General features: G+C 38.4%; 1 protein-coding gene across 6 annotated transcripts; it reads right to left on the bottom strand.

Annotated features, from left to right (window-relative positions):
* Positions 1 to 232: 232 nt before the first annotated feature.
* agfg1a (ArfGAP with FG repeats 1a) lies at positions 233 to 20,328 on the bottom strand. Of its 6 annotated transcripts, none has more exons than XM_068585124.1 (13): positions 19,996 to 20,328; positions 13,610 to 13,703; positions 12,602 to 12,717; positions 11,685 to 11,853; positions 11,199 to 11,361; positions 9,115 to 9,234; positions 5,657 to 5,872; positions 4,899 to 5,085; positions 4,498 to 4,577; positions 3,806 to 3,916; positions 1,695 to 1,847; positions 1,401 to 1,495; positions 233 to 1,125 (listed from the first exon to the last, which is right to left on the bottom strand). In XM_068585124.1, exons 1-13 carry the CDS (start codon positions 20,160 to 20,162, stop codon positions 1,066 to 1,068), a joined length of 1,731 nt encoding a protein of 576 aa, XP_068441225.1. In that variant the 5' UTR covers positions 20,163 to 20,328; the 3' UTR covers positions 233 to 1,065. The 6 variants fall into 6 exon arrangements, with proteins under 6 accessions (XP_068441225.1, XP_068441226.1, XP_068441227.1 ...); XM_068585125.1 differs by having other exon boundaries at positions 9,115 to 9,231; XM_068585126.1 differs by lacking the exon at positions 9,115 to 9,234.
* Positions 20,329 to 21,275: the final 947 nt, after the last annotated feature.

The following is a 21,275-nucleotide window of genomic DNA, read 5'->3' as shown; positions in this document are numbered from 1 at the left end:
CGGGGGGAGGACGTAAATCTCTCTTTCTTGAATTGCATGTTTTTTTTAGGTCTATGTGCCATCAGCCTTTATTAACCTTGTTTAATTATATTTTTCCTCCTCCCCTCTCTCTCCCCATGTTGCCACATGCAGATTTCAAAGCACACCAGCTTTAAATTACTGACTATAACACCATGAATATAAATCTTTTCTTTTTAATATATACAAAACAAATATACAAGATTTTCACACATCAATATAAATGAATGGTTTGGTCATTTTTTTCTTACTTAAAATTCATTTTAATATATATATGTATACTGTATATATTTACACATTAACTTAAAATTCTCTAATACCCAATGTAAGTGGTTTTTGTCTCATGAGACATTCATTGTACTCACTTATGGACTGACTGTAGTTCAGAAGCTTTTTGACCTGGGCTTCTGTCAGCAGGACGTGGGATGGGCAGAGAAAGGAGTTCCCGGCCCATCCCAGATGTAGCAGTCACTCCTTTCCTCTCTTGCCAACAGAATAGGCTTTTTTTTCTCTTCTCTTCAATGAGAACAGTTAACCTAAAAGTAACCTGCACAAATTAACAGTTTGGTTCTTCACAAATACAGTAAGTGGCAGTACCAATTAACTTATCCAAGCAACAGTTCTGTCTTAACAAATCTTATGCGTAAGATACAAATACTGATATGCAATAAGCGCTAATTTCCAAAAAGAAAATGAATATGTACAGAGTTGCAGCATAATGAATGGGATATACTGCAATATTTGCAATAACTTAGTTTTCAGCCGGTTTGATTATACATTGTGGTTCAGTAGAGGCCAGGCCAGTTCACAGGTGAAACAGCGAAGAGGGGATCAATCTCGCAACCCTGCACACACCATCAGTTTGATTTGTAGCAAATGATAGCATCGGCATGACTGTCTGTCATATTGTTCCATTTGTGACAAACTGCGATACAAAATACAAATCCGTACAAACATTGTGTTTAAAGCTACTTGTGAAACAAAACAGTGCAATAAGTGCAAGCACGCCAGTTGTTGACCCTGTAGTGGAGCTGATTAGATGGATTGCTATAAGAAGGGATTCGTTGAAGATCCTCCAGCTGGATATTGTGCAGATGGACCAGCACCCTAGAAGGAAAAGGCGACACACAATCAAATTTATTACTACTTAGTATTGAGAGGTCAAAATAAATCCACTATCTATTTATATAAAATCTAGATTTAATCCAACCACTAGAGTTGTAATGTTGTTATTAATAATCCATTCAGCAGAATGAAAAAATAGAAATAAAAGTAACTGCTTATTCTTTTCCAACAATAGGCTTGGCTCATGGGACCGAAGCCCCCTTCATTCGGCTGAATACAACTTATTTCTTCACAAAAAAGAAAGCCCTCTTACTAACCAGGAAAGGGTTGCTAGAGACCATCGGTCCAGCCATGGCCTGCCCGAAAGGAGTCACAACAGGCTTGGCCTGACCAAAGGCTGGAAATCCTCCACCTGAAAGACATGTACATTGTCATTTAGAAGGGGACTTCTTTACTAATTGAATAGCATGAGTTCGAACTGATATTTTTATGGGCTGCAAGTGCACTGATAAGACAATCATTCAGTCAGATAAAGAGACATACAAGCTTGAATGTTAGCATTATTGAAGCAGATATAGCTGCATCTCTATGATCTACACACAGACACACACCGTTGGGTTGCTGGGGATACACAGGAGGCTGAGGGAAGGGAGCCTGGCCAGGAAAGGGTTGCTGGAAGGTTCCACTAAAGCTGGTGGGGAGGTTGAAGGCTGGCCCATTCCCAAATCCAGCTGGCATACTCATGGAGCCGGTGCCAAATGATGCTGCAACACAGCAGGACAGGAACAGGTTAAACAACTCAAAAACACAAATGGTTTGCACCTATTATATATATTTCTTAAAAAAAAAGAAAGAAATATGACAAGATTGTACAGCAACATTTTTACAGCACCTAACACAGGAGCTAGCACACATCAGAAAGAAAAAACATGCAAATACTAAGATGTTAAATTGACCAGCAGTTTGTTAGAAAGCAATATACTTGAAGTAAACTTAAATGAGTGGATGTACAACTAGCAGTCACAGAAAAGTCTACAAGGAAACAAAACATAAAAGACATATTAGGAAATATGTCAATTACACTATGCAGTAGGTTTGGTAAAAGTACCTTTAGCAAGTGCGTAACTGGACAGGTGAGTCTAAATCTAGTGTGGCTCCAAATGCCATTTAACAAAGAGTTTCAAAATCTCATGGTGCATGTAATTGTACAGTTAAAACGCTTGCACATTTAGATTAAGGTCGTCTCCAGACTCGCCTTCAGGAAAAGGTTTGAACTAGAGTCAGACATGAGACTTTAACACTTAGCAGGAAGTGCAGCACGAGTGTCCTCTGATCACCATACAGGAGCACAACATCCCCACAGTGCATTACGGGGAATCAAACAGCGGTTGGTAAGACAGACAGGTGACAACTGAGCCATCAGATATCTGGTAGAAATGCTACACCCGATGCCCACTAAGCAAAGTGAACGACATGAGTTACTGTACAATGAATTGAGTCCCAAAGAGTCAATCGTTTTCTAAGTCTAACTGGGTTTACTCATTGAAGTCATCATTTTATGACTGTACCAAACTTATGGAAGACTAAATCATTATTATGGTGCACAGACATTTATATAAATATATATATATATATTTATATAAATATATATTTATATATATATATATATATAAATATATATTTATATAAATATATATTTATATATATATATATTTATATAAATATATATTTATATATATATATATATTTATATATATATATATATATATATTTATATATATATATATATATTTATATATATATATATATATATATATTTATATATATATATATATATATTTATATATATATATATATATATATATTTATATATATATATATATATATATATATATATTATATATATATATATATATATATATATATATATATATATATATATATATATATATATATATATATATATATATATATATATATAAAAACCATGTATGCCTCATGCTTACTGTTACCATAATTAATTAACTCGAAAGAACCCAATTGAGGACTAAAAGTAAAATTGACCAATCGCTCTCTCCATATATTGCTGTCCAATCCCTGATTCTTTTTATTGATTTTCCAAAGAGCAGCATTTTACAATCTAAATATATTCTCCCCTGATTACTGTTTTTCTATATACCCTTTTTTTTTTAATGTTGCACTAATTTTTACCTTGACAACATTTTCCTGATAGATTTGCGAAAGAAACAGAAGGCAGCGTAAGAGCAGGGCGCAGGAGAGCACAAGGGAACCTACCAAAGGTGGGAGGGTAACCCTGACCATGAAGAACCCTCATCACGTCTGTCAAGCATGGCAAGAGCAAGCAAACAGATAACTTAATCTCAATTTCCGCGCCTCGCTTTATCGATCATCTCTCTTGCGCACACCAGTAAATGGTAACGCTATTACTGCTGCCTTTTTCCACAGTGAACTAAATTGGTGTTCAACATTTTATATTATAATGTTTTCTTTTATTTCCCTGATTGGTTGCTTTTGTGTTTGGCAGTGTGGTTTGAGGCCAATTCATTGCTGAAGCAGCAGAGGCAAAAGGTTGTCACTTATGGTGTGGAAGGAAATCAAACAAATAATACACACATGTATTTTTTTTATTCTGTACTACTGCACTAATGGAATACATTGATTGTGTACGTGCAGCACATATAGTACACCTCCAATAACATACCTGCTGCAGCCGCTGCCGCTGCCGCCGCCATATCAGCTGCTCTGCCGTTGCTCTGGAAGGGGTTGGTGGGAGCTGTTGCTGGCGCAGCTACAAACGGATTAGTTGACTGAGCTGTTGGAGAGAGGTACCAGGTCACCAAACAAGTGTGAAACAGAACAATAAAGCACACAACCTAAACATGTTAAAAACAAAAGGATTGATCCATAGAGAATGCCTCATTGTAACATGTTTTTGCCGCTGCACAAATGATCCCCTGTTGTTAGTGTCCTTCAACAAAACTGATCATGGCTGTAAGATGATTACATTTTTTAAATTTTTTTAAAGAAAACTATTTTAGTTTTAGAGCACATACAGTCCACAATTTTGTTAAACACGATGTGTATTCATGTGTGGCCTACTATGATGATCTTTCACAGAATAAGACTACTGAATAATGATCCACCCTCATTCTCTAATCAATCTGTAACCTGCTCGACATCTCAAGTCCTTCCACAAGAGAACAAAATCACTTAAGCACACTATATTTACCTATAGCACACTATATTTACCTATACTGCACTGTAACTCACCCTGAGATTGCCCCTTCTTTTAACATTACTTCCGACTTTATAAATCATTATGGATTTCAATTTGGTAGAACAATTGGTACAAACCATCAGGAAAAAAAAACAACAACCTGTAGGTTCACTCACCACCAAAACCTTGAGCCATGCCAGGCAGGGCCTGCTGTGCGTGTGCTGTTGACATCCCAGTCTCTGGGCCAAACATGCCCCTGCAGTGACACAAAGTCAACGCATAAGCTCATCATTGAAGCCAGCAAAAATAGAAGACCAAAAACAATCCTGCATAGTGAGAGTGTGGTCACTGTATTTTTGCAGGTCAAGTTGGTTTGGATACAAGTTCATTTCTTTGTGAAGTTGCTAGATAGTTTATAATTAATTCTGATGTATTTTGACAAATAATGTGTTGAATCAACATGACCATACATTAATAAATACAAAATTTAACAATATTTGGTAGAATTAGGCATTTGGTCCCCACTATATCAGGGGGCTTACTGTGCTGTGTGTATGTGTTTGATGTCGAGTCTCACCCTTGTGAGGTGCTGGTGGTGTTGTAAACACTGGTAGCAGGGACTGAGGGGCCAAAGACCGTATCAAGCTCAGCGAGCGCAGCATAGCGGTCTCCCCTTGCTTGCATTCCTGACGGTTTCTGAGGCAAACCACCTACTCCTGCTCCTGCTGCTGCAGCTGAGCTCACCGGAACAGGAACACCACCTCCTGGAATAAAAGCACACGACAGCAGAGTTAAGTTCAATTCCACCTCAACTAAATCAATCTAGGAGGAAAATTCAAATTAAGACACAAACAAAAAGAGACGGCGATATCTGCCATATTCAACCTATTAAAAACAATGGGGAATACATTATTGTTAGCACATTAATACAGTTTGTAATATGAACAACATAAACTAAAAACAGCATAATTCACAGACACTTGAGTGCCAAAATTCTGACCAAGTGAAATAAAACCAATACAAATGTCATTAAAGTCTGTTGACTTTACACAAAGCTAGTTGTGGCCAGCAGGCTGACTTGAAAAAAAAGGTAAGGCCATCAAAGAAATACATCCAAGCCTCGACTAAGCCAAAAATTAAGTGATTGCTAGAAAATCAATCAGCCCTGTTTTGAGAGAGACTGCGTCTGTCCCTGCACTGGGAAGAAGAATCATAGGGACTTAAAGTTATGCGCCTGATTTCATGTTGTTAGTTGTGTCAACTTGTGTTTTTTTTGGGTTAACCTCTAGCCCGACAATTAAGATCTATGAAACAGGCTAGGCAGGAGACGTTTACCTTGCTCTGTTATGGCAGAGCTAAACCCGTTATCCAGGTCAGCCAGGGCTGCGTATCTATCGGCAGCAAGGCTAGTACTCTGTACCGCATCTCTGCCAGCTCCTGTGGAGTTACTCTGGGAGGAGGAACTGAAGGATCCAAAGTCAGCACTACACGATTTGGGGAAGCTGTCAAAATTTGCAAAATTGGCATTTGCCAGTCCCCCTGAGGCGCTACCTGCATGAAAGAGAGAGATTCAAAATCAAAAGGGGTCTCGATTGCTGGTTCTGAGTCACAGCATTAACAGGGTGGAGAGAAAGATAGGATCAGCATGGAGGGTTAAGTTGGCTGGGTTACCGACATCTATAGGATGGATGGCAACACTTCTAAAAACATGTCCCCTGTAACACTGCACTATGCTGGTTCTTTATTAGCCTATAAACCTTGTTCATAGGCTAATTGTTTATTTTTTTAATAAAAACATTCGAGTTTAACACCAGACTGTAAAAAAAGGGAGTTAGAGATAATAATCCCAAAAAAAACCAACAACATAAAATGTGTTAACAGTGACATGGAAAACAACTTAAAAAGGTCAAAGGAAAACATTTTTGATCTGACAACCACCCTGTAGGCATTACTGGGCTCGGTACTGAGAAGGCCATCACTTTCAACCAGATCTAAGATTGTTACTCAGAAAACAACAATTACATGTTAGTCATTGCTTTTAAAGAGCAAAGACAAAAAAACACAAGCCTATTCATTAAAAAAAGCCCTGTCATTTGATTTACACAATATGTTTATGTTTGACAACAATGCCAATTTAGACACATCTCCCCTTTAAAAAAAAAGATATCTACGAAGGCTTGCGAATGAAAATCAAAGACAGTTATTGTGATTAACGTCAAGAACTCTGTCAGGGTTAACCAATTTGGACTGTAATAAAAAGGTTTGATATTACAAACCTTCTGGTCTGAGAGCCTCTGAACTTAAGTTGTTTACATAAAATTGTATGGCTTGAGAATACCGGCTACACCTGGTAATTAGGTTAATTAGCCTAACACTTAAACATGCTGCTAATGACGCTCTGAAAGTAAACCCAAATCCCCTTTCTGAAGAAACTCTCCTCATCAAGGAATCATTGGGTATCATATTTTTAATTTAATTATTGCTTACATAAAATACTGGATTATTGAAATTGTTCTAAGTTACTCATAGTCATCAATGGCATATTATTATTGTTTCCGAATTATTGCTAGATGGAAAGGATATGTAAGAAACAGTACAGTGCCTGCTCTATCCTGTTTTTATCATGTCTGTTCTCAGTCACTCTCTTTTGCTCGTCATTTTGTTATGTGCTTCAATTTGGTCTGAACTCCACAGTGGTTCACCATGATGACAGCAACAATTAAAGCCTATTATCCCTGTTCTCAACCAGTGAGGTTGTCAACAGTGATTCAGAGTTACATGCACAAAAGGAGCAACAGTGAGACAGAAATTACATCCAGAGAGAGAAAGAACAGAGTGACTATATTGGATGATGGAAAGGGTGAAAGCTGTAAAGCGGGCAAGCCCAGAGAGAGACTTACTGTGTGCAACCTGGAGAGGCAGACCAGTGGCAAACTCACCCATACTGCGGCTGGATGAAAGCACAGTGCACGCTGGCAGCCCCAAAAAAAAAAAAATCAAAGAGGAAGGGAGGAATGGGGCAATGAGCAATGTAAGACAGGGCGGAGAAACAAAAGAAACGGTGTCAACTAAACCAGAGATAAAAAATTGAAAAGCGTGAAGTCAAAGAAAATCAACTGCTGCCAAAACAAAGGGTGAAAAAACACATGAAACAGAATGGACAGCTTAGGCCGGAAAGCAGAGTGATTCAGTGTCTGTGAGAAAGAGATTATCCTACAAAGCCAGGAGAGTGATGGAAGCTTTATCCATCAAGCAATAGGCATACTAAAAAGATCACTGTCCAGCGTCACATGAAGGTAGTTATCACTGTATACCAGCAGATGGCACTATAGTACATAACATGTTCCTGTGACTGGGGAGAGGTTTGTGTTTGAGCTCAGAGTCAGACCAGAATGTCAAACACAGGTAAGATGAGGACAACTGTATGTGGTATAATATATTTGCCAGCCTTTCGAGACAAGCATAGATTCAACTAAATTACACTGAAAAATCCACTGCAGCATATAATAATGTTTGAATCGTATAATTTTCCCATAAGGACACGTTCTGGATACAGTACCACTAGAGCACTACTATGTGGTGGTGTTTTACACAGTGTATATCACTAAAATGTTCTGCTTCATAAGTGCAGTGTTACACGTTTCATAATGTTTTTATTTCATAAAAAGAAAATATTTTGTATATTCAAGAGATATACTGTATAAAACTAATTACTTAACACTAAATTTGAAATAGTATTAAGTGTTCACTAGTATACCCATCACTTGCTTTGTAAAAATGGGGTTTTACACAGTGGGTAAACCTGTAAGAACTTGCCAGTTATTAGCTTTCAAAATAGGTAAAATTAGATACGCTACATGTGGCACTTAAGAGTAAATGCTTCTAATGTGTCTGCAATTGCATACAAAATGCTTCATGCTCCATTACATCTTTTTTAATTCTGGCCTAAGGCGCATACCATGTTAACATAAGGTCATATGTTCAACTGCAGCCAAGGACAATTTCTGCTTTTGTCTTGAAGGAATTTATAAATACAACTTTTGCTCCTATTCTTGGCCATAAAACTTATATTGGTCTACTTGAAAAGTACTAGGACCATCTGGTGCAGAGTTGTCTTCGAAATAGAACACTAAGTGAATGGACATCGCGCATATGGAAAGGTTTGGGAAGTAGAGCACATTTTTTTTCAGACAGTTCAATACAGATGCTAACAAATAGGAAACTTGACAGAAAATCTGACTGACAAATTGCTGCATGTAAATAGGTTGTTTGTCCAGTGCTTGACAATAAGTTACAGTACTCCCCATATTCATATTTTGGCATGTGTATTGGCCAGTATCAGCAATCTCTTTCTACTTACTCTCATCCATCAGTCATAATCAGTTGTGATTTTATTGTGCATCTTCTAGAGCAGGCCTATAATACTTATTATAACAATATTTCAACTGAATAATTATCTGGTTATGGTTTGTATAGTATGCCTACAGCTGAAATCAATAATAGACAGACAGACAGACAGACAGACCGACCGACCGACCGATATGCATGCAGAACTGTGGCGTATGGGCTGTTAATTCAAGTTTTAGGAGCAGTGTCCCAGTCAGGATGCTCTTACATATTACATATTACTCTTAAAACTATGAAATGTATTATTTACAGATGCCACAGGTTTCACCTGAACATTTAAAATATTCTGGAAAAGTTTGCATTTACAAGATTGTTGCTCTCATAATGTCCTTATTTGAGTGTGAATTATGATGTGCTATTTGTCCAGTAAAGAGAATTTGCACTACCTGTATTTGAGGGATGGAATGGGGGTTGGGTTGTGGAGGGGAAACCACCTGTAGACCCAGAGTTGCTCCCAAATGCATCAAACTTAGCAAAGTCTGCATTTGCGTTGGCATTCTGTGCTGCTGGGGTGGTGTCGGGATGAGGACAGACAAGTGAACAAAAAAAACAATGAGAGGAAAAACAATGGATAAGATAATAGAATGGATTTATACATATGACAAAAAAAGGCATGGAGGACAGACTACAACACAACAAACAATGGATTAAGTGCTAAATATGAGAAATAATATAAGAGTGGTGTCACATGACAATAAAAGGAAAAGTGAATTAAAACACCAGCAATATAGTCTGTTGTTGACCCTTTACCATTTGATCAGGGCTCGGCAACCTTACCTATCCAAAGAGCCATTTTACCTTATTTTCCACCAAATAAAATTTGTCTGGAGCTGTAAAAGCTGTTTGATATCAAATACAAAAACTATAGTTTGTTTTATTTATGGAATTATAGAACAAGAATAAAGATAATTCTTGATATTGTATTGCTATTTTACCTGTTATAATAATATCAAACTCTTTTAAAGAGGAGAAGAACAAAAATACACTCGTGTTGGCCTAAATTGAGGTAAATTAAACAAAACTATGCAGTCCTTGAGGCCTCCCCATATTTGTGACTCATGGGGTTTAGAGGTCAACCTGTAACCACAAGGTAGCAGGTTCTATACCTGTCCTTCACACAGTTTGCATGTCGACTACTACGTTTCCATTTTTTTTTTTAAACATATTTTTTTGCTACATTTACACCGAGCGTCCTCACTAAGCCAGAGTTTTAGAGCACCAAAAACAGAGGAGTTCAGAAACGCTCCCGGGGCCGAATAAGTCATGAGCTGCCACCAAACTAGCAGCTGTTGTTGAGTTGAGAGACTTGATCCACTTTGTGAAAGTATATTTACTTTGCTCAGTTTGCTGCAGAAGTTGAGAAATCGCCCTTTTTCGCTCATCTGCAGCTTAATACTTTCCAGCAAATGCTGTGTGTTTGTTCTGGAAGAGTCTTTCAAAAATAAATGTTTTTGTTGTTTGCTAATTTCTCACCACATATTAAGCATGCAGGTAAACCAGCATCGTCAGCAGTGAAAGCAAATCAATATGTCCACACACAATGATATTATATATTTTTCTCTGGGACTTTTCTTTTTTTTATTTATCCATTAAAAGTTTACCGAGGGCGGAACTCTGTAAATCGTGATTAGTCAAATGCAGGGAAAGGTGTTCGACAGCAATGTGATAAGATGTGATGCACATTTTAGTAAGTTATTTACAATGACACATTATCACCTCAAACTCCAAGATAAGAGGTGTTCCCTTTAAAAGATTATCCACTGTGCAAAAATCTTTTTAAATAAATGAATTGTCAAAACCTCAGGCAGCTGCAACTGTGGGGTTGTCAACCGCTGCTCGCCATACACAGTACAAATACATTTCTCGTTTCTTCCACTTTGGATTTAATCCAAAAAACAAACTATAAACACGTTCAGACCATACAGCATCTTAGTGGCACAGTAAACACAATAAAGGCCGATGCCACGCGTGAAGATTATAAGAGAGCCTTATTTGACTGGTTCTCAGAGTTTTGTTGCATTTTGCATAATTCTGCCCTTAGTAGTTTCAATACTATTTATATAAATCAAATTATACATTCCAAATTTTCCACAACTCAGGTGCACAAGTTCTAAGCAAGACAAAAACATCAGACCATGTAACTCCAGTCTTTCAAATCCTTCATGGGTTACCTGTTGCATTCATAATACAATTCAAAATCCTCTGAACTGTTTTGTACTATATGGTGCTATACAATTACAAATGAATTATTTGTACATTTAGTACATTTTGTATGGCTGCTGACATTTAACATATTCTGGATGATCTCAAACCTCTGCCTCAGTTTTTTATAAGGGGTGATGATTAGAATGCAACATCAATCATCATCAGTTAACACTATCTGATGTTTAGTTTTGTCACACTGTTCTCAATCACATCCTGCATCCAGTTACTGCTTTTGAGTTATTCAATCAATCAGTAATGTCCTTACTTGTGTGGCTGTTGAACTGTGCAAAGTTAGCAAAACTGGAGCTGGCGCCTGCGTTCATGTTGGACGGGGCAGCAAAGATGTCTCCACCCAAGTCACTGAGGAGGTCGAACCTTTTGTCATGGAACTGCTGCTGATGGCTTTGTCCACGACTCACCACTGGAGACTAGTGGAGACAAGAGATGGATGTATTTTTTAACTGCAGTCATGTGCTGGTCACTATGCATTATGTGTACAAGTCTTGACATGAAGACCATGAAAAAGAGAAATATACCATTTGACAGGCAGCAAATTTGTCAGTGTGTGTCTACAATGTGTCTTCATTCATATTCTTTTTAAAAAACCATGAAATCTATTTCAGCGGGTATACTTTGTCATTGATAATAAAAAAAAAACAAGGATTAAACATTTCATTGATTCGAGTTGTCCTTCATTGGTGAGCCAACCAACTCATCATGTGTACATATATATGCATTACATAAATCTCACCTGATTAGGTGGGGTGTTCTTGTTGAGGTGGAGGGAGGGGGCCGACTCCCCCAGCAGGGATTTCAGTGGTCTAACCTCCGGGGTGCTGCTGGTGCTGCTGTTGTTTGATGAGCCAGAGACGGAAGCATGGACGGTTGAAACTACTTTGGCCTGCTCAGGAGGTACGTACCTAGGAAACAGTTCACATTACATTAGACTACATGCTACCTGGCTAATTGACATATATAATTATAGTTAAGATAATCTGAATTATCGAACTATCACAGCGTTTTGGTAACATAAGCATTTTGCCAATCCAAATGTGATAACAGAAAATGTTTATTTGGGTGCAATGCTTTTCACAAAGAGCTGACGGGAGAATGGCTTATGTGAATGAAAATGTGTGTCTGCAACAAATGTAGGAATGTTGAGACAAGCACAACTCACTTTGGACAGACTTCAAAGAGTAAACACTGGTGACAGATTATTACAACTATTAGTTTCAGTAGTAGTTCTTCTAATAGTCGACTGAGTAATTGCTTACTCAGAAAAACAACTGTGCGTATGATGCATCTCAGTTTTGTATGGGAACGGTCTAACTGCATAAACCAATAGTCTCACTAAATAAACATTTACTTTGACAAGGACCTGTTCGTCTACTATTAGTAACAACTACGCTAAACCTCATACAAAGTGTAAACATACAACTTCATAGAACAACTAGTAATTGCACATGCAAATTGCTGCAATGACCTACATCAAGTGCATTTAAAGAAGGGTATCTGGTGGCTTGCCTGAGGCTAACCACGATGAACTGCCTGAGTCACTTTTACAAGTCAGAGAAACGAAAAACACAAAGAAAAGCTAAATGTCTGCACAGAGCACATAGGCAGATGATTGTTCATATCTTGCACTGCTTACTTGCAAAACTGACTTACCATCTCTTCTTTTCATATTTCTCTTGAAGGAACTCCTTGACCTTCTGCGGTTCTCTAAAGTCTGGTATTGAGGTGGTTCTGTCATCATAAAGTCCAAGCCAGAGCCGTTTACATACCTGGAACACACAGTAACAGGACGAGTGATTTTTGGTAGAACATGTCTGTAGCCACACACACTACAAATAATTGCATGACTGTCAACTTTTTATATTTAGCCTTTACAAATTGTTAGGCTGAAATAGTAGCAAATGAAAGCCATGGGGAAACAAAGTGTTATAGTTAAATCAGCTTTCAGCTAAGTGCAGCAGGTTAAGCTCAAAGAGCATTTACTGATAAAAAATGTAATCATGTGTAAATTAGACCAGGTCTATTGCAGATGACTGTCCAGGTATGTGCACTGCACAGATAAACGTCTATACATTGTTTGAATTAGAGGCAAACATGAGTTGGCCCAATGTCAAGAAAATAAAGTTGAAAATAGTCAAATCAGTCCAAGTCTCACCTTTTTCTGGCCTTGAGTTTTGGATAGCATTCCTAAAGTATTTGCCTAATCCTATAAAGAGAGATTTATAGGCTCTATGCACGTGTGCACACAGTATAGGGTGCTGCATTGTAGATGAAGCAATGGTGCTGCTAATAGAGGCTGTGTGGCTATAATGTTGTAAACCTCTGCTGCTGTTATTTCTTAAGCTGGGTTTGGAGCCCATGCAAACTCACAGCACATACAAGCTCACCTTTTCTTTATAATCAATATACGCTTGAAACCACAAATGCTGAAAATATAAAGTTATGTGTCAAGTTTTCTCTGTGAAAATACAAAAAAACAACTTGAGGGCAGTAGTATTTATAAAGCAGCCTTGAATGATCTGTGCATCAGCTCCAACCTTGAGTCTCCTGCATGTCTGCCTGCCCTGCTACTTTGCAACAGCTTTTAATAGGCTAAGCTTCCCATGTGGCATTGCTCCATTTCATACTCCATTCACCAAAAATGGCTACAGAAATGCCTACCTCATTGCCATGTTTCTGTAGGAACTCTATTTCCTGTTGCGTGAAGGTTGTCATGGAGATGGACTTCACTCTGTGAGGTGGATTCAGTCCCCGTCTGTAGGTGAAGAAATGGAAACTGGTGAGATTAATTTCAAGACACTGTGCATGCATGACGACCTCGTCAGGAGATCCAGATCCCACCGCTCAGGAGGGTGCCCTTTAATTAGCAGCAAGATAACTGGCTGTTGTGTCTAACTGGGACACGGACAACAGCATTACAGAGAGAAATGACAAAGACAAATACTGACAGAAAAAAGGGCGTAAAACAGAACAAAGGAAGTGGGTGAAACTCTCTCCTAACTGCCACTGACTGAACTGCGGTTGTCAGTACAGTAAAAGAGCGAGTGATGTCCCTTAATATAGAAGCTTCCATTATGGAGTAACACCCATTAACCCACAAGCCTTGCTCATTTTCTTGAGAAGGTCACAGCTCATGCCACAACAGCCCAAATTAAAATAAGCCTGCTAAGTGTAATAGTGGAAATAAACCATCTTTAGGCTTTAAAAATTAAGCTCCAGATCTGCTTGCCTGAGTATTTTTTCCCTACCCAGCAGTAAGTAAAATGTAATGCTGGCTTCAAGGTCACCACCTGTTTTGTCTGGGAAGTTGGCAATTCTCATTTAACATGCAAGAAGATTATTTTAACTGCGACCAGAGTGTAATTGCTGAGCACCGTATTCTTTAGGACGAAGAAAACACTTTGCTGATATCAGACAGAATTCTCAACATGTTACACTCAGTTTCCATCTTAAGTCTGACATTGCCTCCACTAAAACCAATTTCGTAGAGGGATTTGTTTTTTCTTAACCAATCGCTCCAGACCAACATATAAAACTGAATCGACTGTTGAAGTCTACAGTCATTTTAAGTCGACATAGATGCACAGTCCTCGGGGTTTTAAGAATGTAGCCGAAGTGCTAATGAGTGACAATGATGAGTATTGAGTGTCAATCTCATTACTCATCCTTTAGGGTCATCTGGTGGCTTTTTGTCAACAGATGAGCGGGTAGCACTTGTCATATACCACCCACATTGCAATACTATAAACCCGGTTGAAAATTTTCCTTTTTATAGAAATCTCCCTGTTTTGTTTTCATGTGGTGAAATCTTCTTTTTTTTTTTTTTTTAAAGTATACAGCGATATCTTGTGGCACCCTTGGCCCGTCCTCAAAGCACCTCAGGGTACCCATTGTCAGAACCACTGCTCTAGTAGGAAACAGGATTCACAGAGTCACAATTACAAACACAATGTTACATATAAAAGAAGTGAGATCCTAAAGGCAGTGAAATACGAGACATGACTGCTAAATTATTCACTGCTACCCCGTTACAGAACACGTTCTCATCTCCACCCATTCTTTACAGAGCCACCAATCAGATGACTGTTCTGCAAAGTGTAACAAACAATAGCTGTGTCAACTACCATTCAAAACTAAAAGACAGAAAACGTGTGAATACAATGACATGATCCACTGTGCTTCTATTAGAAAGCAGTCCATATGTTTCTACCTTGCCATGGAGAAGAATCATGGGAACTTCTTGAGGTATTTCTAGGGGTAAAACTTCATCAACTGTTATTTCATACTGATCACACTTTCAGAAAAGACAGCTAAGTCACTATAAGGCCACTAGCCTAAGAGATAACAGCTTTATGCAACTACTATATTTCAACAAAATAAAATAAAGGAACTCTCTGAATTTGAGCTTGAATGTGTTTTTATGCACTACGAGGTAGGCAACTGATCAGATCATAGTCTGGTGATGAAACTAGGTCAGATACAGGGAGAAAGCTCCATAGCCCTGAAGGTCTAAATATGATGACAGCATCATTGTCCAAAGGATTTCTCATGCCATTTGGTTTTAGTTAATTTACTGTGTTTTATCACACTGTGACAATATAATTAAAACTTAGTTAAATAAAGAATGTTGACCACCCTTATTTCATTTAAAGTCCATTTTAACTTTGAAAAGTACGTAGTTTCCACATACAAGCAGGTATTGCAAAAGGTCTTATTAATAGGGTCTTATTACAACTGTAGATTACAAGTATACAATACAACTCTCAAGTGATTCATTTGTTCTTGATTTTAGTCTGGTACTGACTCCAACGCAATGTTTTTGTCCCACAGCATTTCTGCTGGACTTGGTAGCCATACCATTGTGACAATGTTTAGTGACAGCATGAATATATTTGTAGGGATAATAAAATGACAGAACTGATAATTAGGTAACATAAAGAATTTAGAAAATTGCTTCTTTCATCACGATACAGTTACACATCAACAATGTCTGTAACACATAATAAACCACTGATAATCCCAAGTTGCCAAGTTCATCAATTCCCAGAGCATGTCTATTGGTAGCATAGTGCATCAGAAAACAGTATCACATATTGCAGAATAAAATAATTATGACCTAGTCGCTACTTTACATGAGAGCAGCTCAGCAGGGAAAACTCATTTCATCTCATTTGAATACTGGCTCCAGGGTGAGAGAAACTGGCAATGTCAAGTCACAAAAAAGAGGAGAGGCTTTGCATCATCCTTCACTTTGCATCTTTAAGTCCATTAAGTTGTTTACACCTTCCACAATTAATGGGTTTGTCAGTTAAGGTTTGTAAACGCCACATTGTAGTTGGGCTTACTTTTTTCCTCCGACGCACTGTCTGCCATTTCTGTAGTTTCCTCTTGGATGTGTGCTTACGATCTTGAACCAAGTCGCTACATCTACAGCTTGACGTCCAGAATTGATCCAAACAGAGAAATAAGGGAAAACAGAGGGCAGGGTCTCATAAAAACACTTATAGTTGGTCATAAATAAAATATTTGGAAAAATGTTGGCGTCCATACATTATTTTTGCTTAAGAAAATTCAGTTTGTTGCATTTTATCAAAGAAAATACAAATTCTTAATGTTCATTGTTCACTATCAAATCAGCATCTGTTAAAATAACCTATTATCAATTTGTCACCCAACAGTGCTTCAAACGGTGCAATCTTTTATTAAACCCAGATGGCAGGGACGCAAGAAATCCAAACGGTTAGAGAGTGTTAAAGTCATCTAACAACTTGGCATTGATTAATATTATCCAGCACATTGTGTGTCGGTGACATCTTCCACCTCTGTTACGTCACAGCTGGGGCCCTGCGTAGTCAGAAGTACACATGCCAAGTGACTTCCTGCCAAAGGTAATTCTCCAGAAAGAGACATTGCGGGTGTTGTTCCTCCAGGGAAAGTCTCCACCTTCACAAGGAATGTGTATACATAGTAGATTCCAATTCCACCCATTAAACAACCACAACTATGTAGGCTTGGGGGGATTGTTATCACCAATAAACATTTAAATTCTATCACTGCCCACCTTTCAAATGAAAGGAGAAAAGGGAAAAAAACAACTTCCTTAAATTTATTCCTCAAAACATTGGTTTTGACAATAGTTGCCTCAGCAAAGTCTCTCCCAGTCAAATGTACTTAAAAGACTGTTTGCATCAGCAACATAATTCAGTCAACACAAACTAAAACAATACATAAAGACGGAGTATAACTAGTTGGACGCTCTCTCGCAATGCTCAAGTCTTTCCCTCTCTAGAATTAAAAGAAAGAGAAATGCAGACAGTGACCTCTGTTACTTCCTGTGGCACACAGCACAACACATGCTGCTGATGTAGCAGCGAGGTGGGGCCATACCACTTCCTGAGCCTACAATCAAACCAAGCTTCCTGCATGCATCAGACAGACAGCAATTCTTTCAAACCCAGACTCTTCTGCTGAAAATATTTCCGCCACTAAAATTCCACACGTTTTATCTTTATGAAAATGTGAGTGAAAAATACAGCAGGAAAGAGAAAGAGGAGGAATTCCATCTCAAGCTATTTAAAAAACTCAATTAACTCGCATTACAGACTAAAACCATCGGGTAAGCAGATGGGAAATTCACAGTGGAGTCCCTGCAGACCAACCAGTGAAGTGAAATGCAGGGCAAACTATGCCCATCAGCAAACACAAAATGATTATCATTCTTTTCAGTGCTACAATAAACAACTTTCACATTCAATGAAGGCAGATAAAACAGTTTGTACAGACTAGGGTCAAAAACCAAGTCACACAAGGGCCGTATCCATGCAGAGTATCTGGGACAAAGAGCATACCAGTGTGTCGATGAAGTCATCTTCCCCTGTCGACTAATAAAACTACAAGGTCATCAATGGGGAACTACTGAGCAACAAGTACTTTCCCTTTGCCCTGCAAAATGATTAGAATAACCATTATTCACAAATAATGAATGCAGGATGATTTCCATAACACATTAAGAAGCCCCAGTGCAAGACGCTGATTGTGTGAATAAGCATAACAGGATTGACAAACATACGGCTTACTGATTTGTCAACTATAGACCAATAGCATTTTGCTCTTCTCAAATGTTTTCACAACCAAAAGGTTATGACAAGTAAACATAATTCCTATGTTTACAAACCAAGGTAAAATATTTGTTAGCAAAGATGGGACTGGGTGACAAAGAGAGGCACAGAATTATAGACTGAGACAAAACCATACCTATAATGAGACAATTATACACTAAATCTTGGTTAAAAATAAAAAGCAACAGTCATCAAACATCCTTTTTCTTATACTGGCGTACAAATGGAAAACTGTCATGCATAGTTTTTAGCACCTGATGTAGGGTTGGGCAGTATGGTCAAAGTTCTTTCCAAATATAGATAATTTCATATATCTTGATAATTATACAAATCACATATACCTGGTAGTCCAATAGATGACCACATGGTAAAGCCTATTTTGTATAACTGCTAGGAGGTGAATTCAATATTCAACAAATGAAAATTACAAAGTATTTCCTCATTTTAATCAGAACATTAGTGTAATGAGAGAAAAATGAATACACGTTTCCGGCTATACACTACACATTGACTATGTTTACATGGATGCTCAACCGTGTGGCTGGAAGGTTGCCAGGAACAAAACAGCAATCTTAAAATCCTATTCTCTAAAAATATGTCACAATATACAATTTCATTTCAAAATTATGAATTATCAAATGGAATTATTGCCCAGCCCTGTCTTATATGATGGTATACATTGGTTTGGTGGGGAAAACAGTTCCTTGTCTAAAATCACCAGAGGAGATTGATTGTATCCATCGCGATTAGCACAATGTCATGTAATATAGATATAAGGAACACATTCCCTACATGTTGTATTCTGTGTTTTGTTATATGCAAAGGATCAGACACCTTTAGAGAATCATGCAATCAATTGCCAATACTATATTACACCACATTCGATTTCTTTCCAAATGTGGCTGCATCACACATACTCACAACACAACACCTATTTAATACGCAACTTTAGACAGCTTCATTGAAGTGGTCTATCTTTGGAAGAAGTAACGGAATGCTCCACTAATCCCAAATCCCAAGGTACAGATGCTTGGTTACACAACTGCTCAGCCAAGCTGGAAGTCAAACAAACGCTATCCAAACAAGTCAAAACATCCAGCTCAACTGAAACCATCAATGCTGTGGTTGGGTTTTTCTAAGTTGTTGTAGGAAGCATACTACTGACATGAGTGTGTTCACACAAAAGGTTGTAAAACGAGTGAACGTATCGCTGTTATTTGTCAATGTGTATCATAATACTTCTAAAGCTCACAAAATGCAACTGAATGAATACCGCTAATGTAATACCTAAAAATAATGTGGCTTTTCCACGCTCAGGTGTCTACCACCAATTAACATTTAGCAACGAAAGCCAACAGATAATTATCGGAATGGGAGGAGTATAATAACGAAAAGCTATATAATGAAAGAAGAAGAAAAAAAGTGTTAACACAAAATAAAACGTGGTCCAGCAGGCAATTTAAATATGAAATGATATTTATCTCGTATTAGTATGTTGGAGATATACCACGACAGCCTCAATGAATAGCTCCGTTTAAAAAGGGTGGTGGTCGGCCGACACGTTGTCAGCAACTGGTACTCATAGTAGCAGCTGGCTACTGGCTTATCCTGACCTAGCTTGTCCAAGTGTCAGACAAGTTCTTTAGCGAACATCAGAAGCTAGCTAACGTTAGCTCGTGTCAAGTCGTAGTTGTAATGTCAGCTCGCTCGGCTAAACATCTAGATGCAACGTACCCCGCCCAACTCAGCAAAACGAGGCAATGTCAGAACAGCGAAACTCCCGGTGGGAACGGTGCCCGGTCCCTATCTGACGTTAGCTAGCGCGACTAGGCTAACGGGCTTCGGTTGCCAAACGTGGCGTTAAAAAAAAAGACGTTATATCGTGTTAGCCGTGTCTGAGCTAAGGTCACTCGGCAACATAATACTCACAGGATGCCAGAGCAGGAGGTGCACACGAAGGAGCCCAAAGTCATGTTGGCATAGGTTGGGCCGCGCTGGTCGCAGTCGAAGCACTTTCTGTTGGGAGGCAAACTCGTCATTTCTCTCAGCATCTTTAGGTGTTTCTCCTCTTGTTTTCGTTTCGCACTCGCCGCCATGATAAAGGTTACGCACAGCGGGATTAACAATAAAAAACGGGGTAGACTGGACGGTCTGGTTTAATAGAGATTTTTAGCTGTGCTTTTTTAAACGGTCGCCGGGCGGCTCGTGCGTAAGACAGAGAGGGAATGGGTAGGTGGCTCTGTTATTAGGGGCAGGGGAAGGGGGGCGTCTCCTCTAACAAGGAGTTAGAGGCGTTGGATCGCTAATTCTAACGGAACAAGATGGTTTTTGCTGTCGACTTCCGCCTTCGCAAAAATCCCGTTATTCATGCAACCGCTTCTTTTTGGTTCAGGGGCTGTCTTGTATCCGTTTTGTCTCAAGATGGTTTTAACATTTCGAAAACATTTTAAGAGTATTTATCGTAGGAACTGTAATTCGTACTTAGTAGTCTACAGCGATGTTGCTCTTATTGCATGTGTGTACTGCACATTACCAATTTTTGACCGGCATTAATTACATTTTATTTATATTCCCGTGATTGATAGTTGCTGTATATTACATTACCTATGGTTATCAGATCATAGATCAAAATTAGGAGCGCACTAGGTGGCTCGAACGAGGAAATACGAAGGTTAGAATGGGACATGAACTATCTTGTCTCTTGAATGGGATCGCTTGGGTTGAGTTGTACGCATGACAGTGCACAGACCGCTACTAGGCTTTCTTTGATCCATCATCGCCCCCATGCGGTTTAGCATAGTCACTGCAGCACTATGGGGGTCCAAAAAGGGATATGGAATTGTTTTTCTTTCTAATGCTTCCGTTTTTGGATGTAAACAAATATAAGACTTAATGAAGAAAATCCTGAAAGTACAACATGTCCCTTTTGCCTAAAAGTGTGAGGGCTCCTCAGGTTAGTCCTTGACTGAGAAAATGTACTGTTAGCAGGGACAACACTTTGTCACTCTTAAGAGAGTTCCATGGAGATGTGTAAAAGATACGTGCTACTAAATATTTTAAAAGATAACTTATTTCAAAATGAATGGAAATTAAAATCCTTAAGCAATGTCTGAGAAAGAAATCTAAAGTTTCCATCCACAAATATCAACCTCTCATGAGACACAACATGGAAGAAAATACTCATATTCAAAAATGCGCATAAACAAAGT

Source organism: Clinocottus analis, unplaced genomic scaffold (genome assembly GCF_023055335.1).
Source record: "Clinocottus analis isolate CAN_PGR_092001 unplaced genomic scaffold, fCliAna1.0.p SCAF_2, whole genome shotgun sequence".
Taxonomy (NCBI): Eukaryota; Metazoa; Chordata; class Actinopteri; order Perciformes; family Cottidae; genus Clinocottus; species Clinocottus analis.
Note: the sequence above shows the minus strand (reverse complement) of the source record. Positions and strands in the feature narration are given on the sequence as shown.